The 10,000-nt window shown below is 44.6% G+C and overlaps 1 protein-coding gene across 4 annotated transcripts in view; it reads left to right on the top strand.

Moving 5' to 3' along the window:
• LOC139761441 (pleckstrin homology domain-containing family G member 5-like) overlaps positions 1–10,000 on the top strand; it is a 593,230-nt gene that overhangs the window by 212,010 nt on the left and 371,220 nt on the right. For all 4 annotated transcript variants that reach the window (XM_071685649.1, XM_071685644.1, XM_071685646.1 and 1 more), the window contains one exon: positions 1,371–1,426. In XM_071685649.1, coding sequence (XP_071541750.1) covers positions 1,371–1,426 — 56 coding nt within the window. The remainder of the gene's footprint in view (positions 1–1,370; positions 1,427–10,000) is intronic.

The raw sequence follows: 10,000 nt of genomic DNA, 5'->3' as shown, positions 1-10,000 counted from the left end.
GGTGGGTGTTGGGTTGGTGAGGGAAAACGGGGGTGTGGGTTGGTGGGTGGGCGGGTGTCTCTTTTATCATAGCGATGATGATGATAATGTTAATGATGATAATGATAATGATGATAGTGAAGATGATGATAATGATAATGATGATGATAATGATTTGACATAGGTTCGGTGGTCTTCATCGTCACCCCCCCCCCCCCAAATCTTTGCACCTGTGACGGAGGAGGGGAGGGAGGGGGAGGGGAGGTAATGTTACGCCTTGTGACGCGATCAATGACGCCCACAGACCAGGAAATGGACGGTCCCTTAACACGACTGTTACGGTGGAGGTGCTGGGAGAACTGAATGACTCTCTCTCTCTCTCTCTCTCTCTCTCTCTCTCTCTCTCTCTCTCTCTCTCTCTCTCTCTCTCTCTCTGTGTGTGTGTGGATTGTAAGTTTTCGTATTATCGTCCTGGCTCATCGCTTGCTTGGGGAGTGGGGGGAGGGGGGGGGGGGGGGTTTAGCGACCGGGCAAGCACCGGGGGTCAGATCGGCCAAGCACGGGGTCAGATCGGGCAAGCACGGGGTCAGATCGGCCAAGGACGGGGTCAGAACTCAGAAGGCTTGGTCGTTCTGGACGCATAGGGAAGGGGAAGGGGGGGGGTCGTTGTCCGGTCCATACGTCTTGCATGTGTGTGTGTGTGTGTGTGTGTGTGTGTGTGTGTGTGTGTGTGTGTGTGTGTTTAGATAACCTGGTCATAGACCATCAGGTCTTGTGTTATCTGTCCTTCCCATGTACTGTCCTCCAGCAGATAACCTGGTCATAGACCATCAGGTCTGGTGTTATCTGTCCTTCCCATGTACTGTCCTCCAGCAGATAATCTGGTCATAGACCATCAGGTCTTGTGTTATCTGTCCTTCCCATGTACTGTCCTCCAGCAGATAACCTGGTCATAGACCATCAGGTCTGGTGTTATCTGTCCTTCCCATGTACTGTCCTCCAGCAGATAACCTGGTCATAGACCATCAGGTCTTGTGTTATCTGTCCTTCCCATGTACTGTCCTCCAGCAGATAACCTGGTCGTAGACCATCAGGTCTGGTGTTATCTGTCCTTCCCATGTACTGTCCTCCAGCAGATAACCTGTGTCATAGACCATCAGGTCTTGTGTTATCTGTCCTTCCCATGTACTGTCCTCCAGCAGATAACCTGGTCGTAGACCATCAGGTCTGGTGTTATCTGTCCTTCCCATGTACTGTCCTCCAGCAGATAACCTGGTTAATGCACACTTATTTTCATTGTATAAATAGCACAGTTTTCTCACACGATTTTTTCTTTTGTGATTTTTAATACATATATGTATATATTCATATTCCTATATCTATTTTTCCAGATGGGAGCTCAAATAGACAAGATAACAAGTCGGATATAAGAAGTACAAATGATAAGGTAAGTTAAAGAATTATATATATATATATATATATATATATATATATATATATATATATATATATATATATATATATATATATATATTGCTACCTCGCTCATGCGGGAAACAGCGAATAAATATGACAAAAAACCAAAAAAAAACGATAATTTACATCAGATAATTTCTTCAATACGATGAAATTCACGTTCATCCTTCAAATTTTCACTAAATCATTCTATTTATCTCTAATTCATGATAGTGTCCCTCGGTTTTTGTTTTACGAAGTGATTAGAGTGAAGGTATGTATTTCACTTTAGTTACCCATACCACATTTTCTATAAAGTAGTATAGAGGGTCGTTTTCTCTTCTTTGAGGCCACTAACTTAATTATATTGTCTGTGTCCGTCCAAGCCAACCTGGGTGTGTATATATATCTATCTGTTTAGATTATATATCTGAATTTACTACTGTTGTTGTGTCATAATTACATTACTTTATACCTAAGTAATATATTACTTTAGCTGTTCGTTAAAGTTACCATTGGATTATTAAGTAATTTTGTATTGCAATTGTAGTATTTTGGTCTGGGAATATAAAAAAAGTTTCAGAGGTTTATTTTGGAACTTGGTATTACATTTTCTGGCGTTAGATAAGGCGATAGTGATGATGTTTCTTTAAATATCATAGAAAATGTGAGGTTGTTTGATAAGAATGTTGATGGAACTTGAGAAGAATTATGAATATGATAATTGAAAACCTTATTTAACCTCATGGGAAGGTTAGATTGATCTTAATTGTGGATAGTCTTATTGAGGTAAACACACAGACGACTGGTCGTTCAGCCCTCTCCCAAACTACGCCATTGGACTTGGTGCCAGTTAGCGTATGGCGTTAGGAATGGCGTATCTGTGGCGTAATTCTAACCAGCTTGGAGGAGGGAGGGAGGGAGGAGGAGGGAGTGGGGTTGGGGAGGGAGGGGTTAGTTAGTTAGTTAGTTAGTTAGTTAGTTAGTTAGTTAGTTAGTTAGCTAGCTTTGCCTTTTTTTTCTTTTATCAAGATCATTATGTATTGAAGGTTCTCAGGGGTCGTACCGTCGTGCTCAAGGGTCGTACCGTCGTGCTCAAGGGTCGTACCGTCGTGCTCAAGGGTCGTACCATCGTGCTCAAGGGTCGTACCGTCGTGCTCAAGGGTCGTACCGTCGTGCTCAAGGGTCGTATATATACCGTCGTGCTCAAGGGTCGTATGTATACCGTCGTGCTCAAGGGTCGTATATACCGTCGTGCTCAAGGGTCGTATACATACCGTCGTGCTCAAGGGTCGTACCGTCGTGTTCAAGGGTCATACCGTCGTGCTCAAGGGTCGTACCGTCGTGTTCAAGGGTCATACCGTCGTGCTCAAGGGTCGTATATATACCGTCGTGCTCAAGGGTCGTATACCCGCGTACTCAAGGGGTTAAACTTTAAATCAAGACTGAGAAGTTCTCGCGTTCTATCATGAAAGAATAACAATACCACTCTTCTATCATATGTGTTCAACGAGTTTTAATCATACCTCAAGAATGAATCATAAGAAAAAAAAAACTACCGTAGTTTCCCCCTTTAGTTAACCCTCAGACGATAGCCGTTTTCTCTGGTGTTTGATCGTTTTCTATGGTGCAGCTATATCTCAAAGCGAGGGAAGAGGGTGGGATAAAATTGATATAAAACCTGTAAACAAAACTCATATACGATGATATATTTATATATATGTTTATATGTGGTCATCCTCGATATATAGAGCTAACGATGGACGTAGAATAACCTTTCATAACAACAGTACAACCCTCCCTTCTCGTAATGTCTTGCGCACACAACTCTTCAAACCTCTAGTTGCCTCGTTGGTGCTTAACAACCTAACAAAGTTAATTATTGACTGGTCGTTAACACTCGTTCTATACGGGACGTTTGTATACCTCCGCTCTCTCTTGAAGTACGCAGCTGGAGACGACGACGGGTCATATAAAGGAACCTTTTTTTAATTTTTTAATTGTTATATGAAGTTTGTAAACAACCGTGTGTGTGTGTGTGTGTGTGTGTGTATGTGTGTGTGTGTGTGTGTGTGTGTGTGTGTGTGTGTGTGTGAGTGTGTCTGTGTCTATCTGTGTGTGTCTGTGTGTGTGTGTGTGTGTGTTGTGTTTTCTGGTCTTATGAAAGATGATTTTATAATCGAAATGAATTTGAAGAGTTGTGTGATATAGGGAAATTGAGGGCCAGACTAGCTCTTTTCTTTTAATATAATGGTCAATGTAAATGGTATTATAGATTTTATATAGCAGTATTATATCTAATAGTTTAACTTATAGTATAACTTTCATGTTTGTATATATATATATATGTATATATATATATATATATATATATATATATATATATATATATATATATATATATATATATATATATTAAGAAGTGAAGTTCGATTATGTTAAATGGTTAATGTTGAGGCAAGACAGTGGTATGTGTCCATTATATGCGTAATAATCCGTAATAGTTGTAAACATCGATCATATTAAGCAGGTTAACCGTATATGGCAACCCCGACGTCAAAAATAGAAGCGAGATCCATACACTACTTATATAATCCCGGGATATACGCAACACCTGATATATGTATCTTTATATAAATCATCTACGGTATAGAAGAGATGATATAGAAAGTAAATGATGAGAGTTTTAGGCTAGAGTAAGAGTTTTAAAAGTGGTAGGAGTTGAGTCATCTAGCGACCGCCGGTATCGTGTGGGTGTTGGGGGAGGGAGGGAGAATGGGTGGTGGTGGGTTGGTTTCCAGCGCGAGAGCTGGAACGTGTCGCCTTTACGTAGTGTTGGGCCTCACTCCCGCTGGCTCCCTTCTTAACCCCGGACGTTCCCACAGAGAGAGAGACACACGTGGGGAGCTGTGGAGGACCGGTGGAGTGGCACTCGAAGGCACAGTGTTGAAGCAATGTGAGAAAGAGAGAGAGAGAGAAAGAGAGATAGAGAGAGATAGAGTGTGTGTGTGTGGGAATGAGAAGAGATACAATGCTCTTTATGTCTGCTTGTGTGTGTGTGTCTGTGTGTCTGTGTATATGTGATGGTGGTCCTGCCGCTTGGAGGTAGTTTGAAGGTGATGTTGGAGGGGTCTTTTTTTGGAGTGACAGTGCCAAGAAAGCAGTGACAGATTAACATCCAGTGCCTCTCAAAGAAGAAGAAGTGGAAGAGGGAAGAAGCTGGCGTTTACTTCAATTTGTATATTTCCATCGCAGGAAATGGTCAGCTCTTGGTAATTATTAACAACTTGGAGACTCGGAAAGACATTGGGTATATATATATAAATTTTTTCTAATGTTTTTATAAAGAAAAAGAGAGAGAGAGAGAAAAAAAGAAGTTATTTCTACCATCACTTCGTGGATGATCTTGTTCGTCGACTTACAACAAGGCTGGAAGGTCGTGGTGGTCCTCTTCCTGTGGTCTTCTGATATACCCTGATGGCTCGTGGTTCAGTGCAGGCCAAGAGGAAGACCATCTCCTCCCATCTTTCCAGGAGGGACTTCGAGATGACGGCGGGGAGCGACGTGAGGCGACCCCAGGGAAGTTGTTGTTAGCTTCTCCACAACTCTGCTCGGAACTTCCTCAGACGTTGCTGATTGGAGGCCACATGTGGTGGTTGTGGCGGGGGGTGGCCATTACTACCACCTCCTCTGGTCGTAATGACTCGTTTCTGGGCGGGAGCTGGAGAGATACAAGGCTCCGGGAGCCCCAGGAGCCCGAAGGACGTTTGTGATTAAGGAATCCCCCGAAGAAGAAGAAGACGAAGGAAGGAACGAAGGAAGGAAGGAAAGAAAGAAGGAAGAAGAAGAAGAAGATAGTTCTTCCTCTCTGTATATTTTATTGTCTTCGTCTCAGCGGAGAAGAAATTCTCAGAAGCTGAGGGAGGAGTTTGTTCAAGTGCCTGAAATACCAAATGGTGTTATTGGGGTCTTCATAGCCATAACCAGGCCTTTGGCTAGTTGTAACTAACCCAGTACCCCAACCCCACCCTCCCAACAACCTCTTCCACCACCACCGCTCATAACATCACAAACTCCCACCTTTCCAGGCAAGTGGCTTCACCCTCAACCCATCACCCCTTTCCAGCGTCCAGGACCTCCCATGCAACCACAGCAAACCTCTCAGCCTCCAGCCCATACCTACCCCAACACCCATTTTTGCTCCGGTTCTACTCTCCCTCCTCTGTGCCTCTCTCTCTATTGTGAGGGACATTTGTGTATTTTCGAATCACTTGAGAACCTACGTCTGTGGCTTTCGCATTCGCCGAAGGCCCTTGAGAATCGCTCCGTCGGCCTGGAATGCCCCCATGTTTCCCCAAGTGCCACCACAGGAGTCCTCCTTTGTCTCAGCCACTGTGGTACAGTTCCTATGCCTTTTAGATGCTGAGGCAGTTTAGATACTGAGGCAGTTTAGATGCTGAGGCAGTTTGTTTGTACAGTACGCCAAGTGCTCGTTTGTAATTTGTACATATCAGTACCTCCCTTCTGTAGACACAGTCTCGTCTTGTGTCTCTGGAACGTTTGTATACCTTTTTCATGGAAGCTCAATAACAATTATATTTTTCTCTCTCGTATTCCTTTTGGTGACGGCGCCCGGTCAAGAGAAGAAGTAATCTGTTCCCGTTTGACCGAACAAGGGGAGGCGTCAGGGTAAACAAGCGTTTGTTGCTGTTTACTACGCCCGCAAACAAAAGAAGGACGTCTGGAGTGGTGTAAGTTAGAAAGACATCTCCTTGGATAATCTGATGAGGCAAGTTTGAATTTTGCCAGGGATGGAAATCCCGGAACTTTGAGAGAGAGAGAGAGAGAGAGACGGGAGAAAGTTTCACAGAACAAATGACACGCGAGGTAAAAAATGCCTTCAGGCACTGAACTTTAAAAGCCGCCCCCCCTCCTTTTTTTTTTTTTTGACCTTTAAACTCGAGGGGGAACTGACCTTTAGACATTTAGTGTCACGTGGGCGTTAAAACGGAGAGGAGAAACACTCACAAGAACCCAGATGTAAACAGATGTAAATGGGCCGACGCGTCTTGTAAATCCGCTGTTTACGTATCAGTGAAAACCGTCGTGTTACCCCCCCCCTAACCCCCACACCTCCACCCCTTCTGGAGACGACGAGATCAACTCACTGCAAGGTATCAGGAGGAGGACGACAAGGACGACCCGACGACCCCTTCATACCTCCCTCAGGTCGTCGAGGTCTGCCACGACCGACCCTGTCGTCGTACGTCCGTCGTTAAGGTAAGTTCTGAAGGCGTCTCTAGGACGTGTTGTGAGGGTAGGTTGTGTTTTGTGGGGGTGGTGGGGGGTGGAAGGGGGGGTTTGTTGTTGTCGTGAGGTGTCGTCTGTGTGTGTTTGGTTTAAGTTGCCTTTGAACCCTTGGGCACGACGGTACGACCTTTAAGCAAGACATGGTGCGACCCTTGAACGCGTCGGTTTAGACGACCCTTGAACGCGTCGGTTTATACGACCGTTACGCACGACCTTAAAAGGATCAGGTCAGAAACCAGGCCATCGTACCTAAGGGTCGTGCCGTCGTACCCAAGGGTCGAACTGTCGTACCCAAGGTCCGTAACTATTCTCAAGGGTTGCACCGTCGTGCTCAAGGGTCGTATCGTCGTGTTGAAGGGTCGTACCGTCGTGTTGAAGAGTCGTACCGTCATGTTGAAGGTTCGTACCTTCGTGTTGAAGAGTCGTACCGTCGTGCTCAAGGTTCGTACCGTCGTACTCAAGGTTCGTACCTTCGTGTTGAAGAGTCGTACCGTCGTGCTCAAGGTTCGTACCGTCGTACTCAAGGTTCGTACCTTCGTGTTGAAGAGTCGTACCGTCGTGTTCAAGGTTCGTACCTTCGTGTTGAAGGGTCGTACCGTCGTGTTCAAGGGTCGTACCTTCGTGTTGAAGGGTCGTACCGTCGTGCTCAAGGGTCATACCGTCGTGCTCAAGGGTCGTACCTTCAAACTTTAGGGTCGTACAGTATTACCTCCAACGGAAGGATTTCTCTCATCATTTACATTTCTCATCTTGCAGCCAAGAACAACCAGGTGGATCACCGTGAGTTTATTCATTTCAGTGGGCGCTGGACGTACATCCCACTAGATCCAGTGGAGATCAGGTTCCCGTGCGTAATAGCCGATCCCGAATCATTGTAAACGTTTCATGTGGCTCAGGAGTTAAAGCAGTGGATTGGCGATAAGATTGGGTTTGGATTAGGCGCAGCGCCAATCCTGTTTAGAAGGGGGTTAAGGGGTTAAGGGGTTGGGGGGGGTGTTAGAGGGGAAACCCTCAGAGTTTGGAGGTTGTGGCTCCAGTGGGCTGGGCAAAGATTGGTTGCGAAGGATGAGGGGGATTAGGTGGGGGATTAGGTGGGGGATTGGGGGGGGGAGGATGGGGAGTGGGGCTTAAGGGGGGAGGGAAAAAAACCCATGAAAGACTTAGGGAATATAAGGCCCCCCTCCCCCCCCCAAGAACGCCTTAGGGGAAAAAAAGGGAGGGGAGGGCTTTTGTGGGGGGAAAAAAAAAACCAATAGGGTCCTAGAGAATATAAAAGCACCCCCAAAAAACAATGCCTTAGGGAAAATAAACGCCTCATGAATATTCTACGAAAAAAAAAATGCCCAGGAAGCACTTACGGAAAAAAAAGAAGGACCTTAGGGAAAATAAAACCCCAAATAAAAAGGCCTAAGGAAAAATATAGCCCCCTCCCCCCTCCCCAATAAGACTCAGGGGAAAAAAATATCCCCAGCGAATTCCTTTGGGAAAATATAATCCCCTAAGAAGCCCTTAGGGAAATAATCCCCAGGAGCCCTAAGGGGAAAAAAAGGGGGGTTTAAGGGAAAAAAAGGGGAGGTTTAAGGGAAAAAAAACCAAGTCTTTAAAAAAAAACCTTTGATGATAAGAATAAACGCCCAAGACAGTAATATGATATGGTAATTTATTTTTCCCCATCCACTTTCCTCAAAAAAACTTTTTTTAAAAAATGACAATCTATAGGATTTCTATCCTGGGCTAATTTGCATATCGGAATCCTCCAAATACGTGTCGCACAGGATGGCCTTCAAGTAACTGGACGCTAGGCACCTCGTAAGCGTATACGCTTGGCACCTCATAAGCGTATACGCTTAGCACCTCATAAGCGTATACGCTTGGCACCTCATAAGCGTATACGCTTGGCACCTCATAAGCGTATACGCTTGGCACCTCATAAGCGTATACGCTTGGCACCTTATAGGCGTATACGCTTGGCACCTCATAAGCGTATACGCTTGCCACCTTATAGGCGTATACGCTTGGCACCTCATAAGCGTATACGCTTGCCACCTCATAAGCGTATACGCTTGCCACCTTATAGGCGTATACGCTTGCCACCTCATAAGCGTATACGCTTGGCACCTCATAAGCGTATACACTTGGCACCTCATAAACGTATACGCTTGCCACCTCATAAGCGTATACGCTTGCCACCTTATAGGCGTATACGCTTGGCACCTCATAAGCGTATACGCTTGGCACCTCATAAGCGTATACGCTTGGCACCTCATAAACGTATACGCTTGCCACCTCATAAGCGTATACGCTTGGCACCTCATAAACGTATACGCTTGGCACCTCATAAGCGTATACGCTTGGCACCTCATAAGCGTATACGCTTGGCACCTCATAAGCGTATACGCTTGCCACCTCATAACGTAGACTCGTGGGTAATTGGACATTAGTAATGTTTATGATATACTCATAATGCTGGTAATGAACTCACAATGTTGGTAATTTACTCATAATGTTGGCAATGGAGAACGAAGCCTTCAACACATCCTCATACAAATCCAGTGTATATATATATATATATATATATATATATATATATATATATATATATTTTTTTTTTTTTTTTCTCATACTATTCGCTATTTCCCGCGATAGCGAGGTAGCGTTAAGAACAGAGGACTGGGCCTCTGAGGGAATATCCTCACCTGGCCCCCTTCTCTGTTCCTTCTTTTGTAAAATTACAAAAAAATATATATATAGATAGATAGATAGATAGATATGACTAACAGCTAATCCAACCCGACCTCTAGAAATGTATATATATATATATATATATATATATATATATATATATATATATACAATTGCAATTTCTTTATATATTTCTCCTCTTCGTATGTAAATTTTATGCAAATGCACGAAAAGCCACGGGCGAGCAGCTACCCTCCAGTTGCCTCCCAGCTGTACGATTAAGAGACGCGAATCACTCCAAAAAAAAAAGGGGGGGTTGGGGGCCTAATTAGGCAGTCTTAATTAGCGTGTTGAATGAACGTTTAAGTCGTCGTATACCAACGATGGAATGATTATTATAAAAAGGGGGAACTCATGTTGTCTTGGGTCATTACCGCGTCTTAATTGGGGCAAAAGACTTAACTATCAGGCTAGAGGGGGCGGGGGGGATGTGGTCTTCCTTCAATTCCCCCCCCCCCCTCTCTCTCGGTTGTTAAGCTGTGGTCACGTGATTGTCTGGAAGAAAAAGGGGGGA

The sequence above is a fragment of the Panulirus ornatus genome, chromosome 40 (genome assembly GCF_036320965.1).
Source record: "Panulirus ornatus isolate Po-2019 chromosome 40, ASM3632096v1, whole genome shotgun sequence".
Taxonomy (NCBI): domain Eukaryota; kingdom Metazoa; phylum Arthropoda; class Malacostraca; order Decapoda; family Palinuridae; genus Panulirus; species Panulirus ornatus.
The sequence above is the reverse complement of the archived record's forward strand: the minus strand, read 5'-3'. Positions and strand labels throughout refer to the sequence as shown.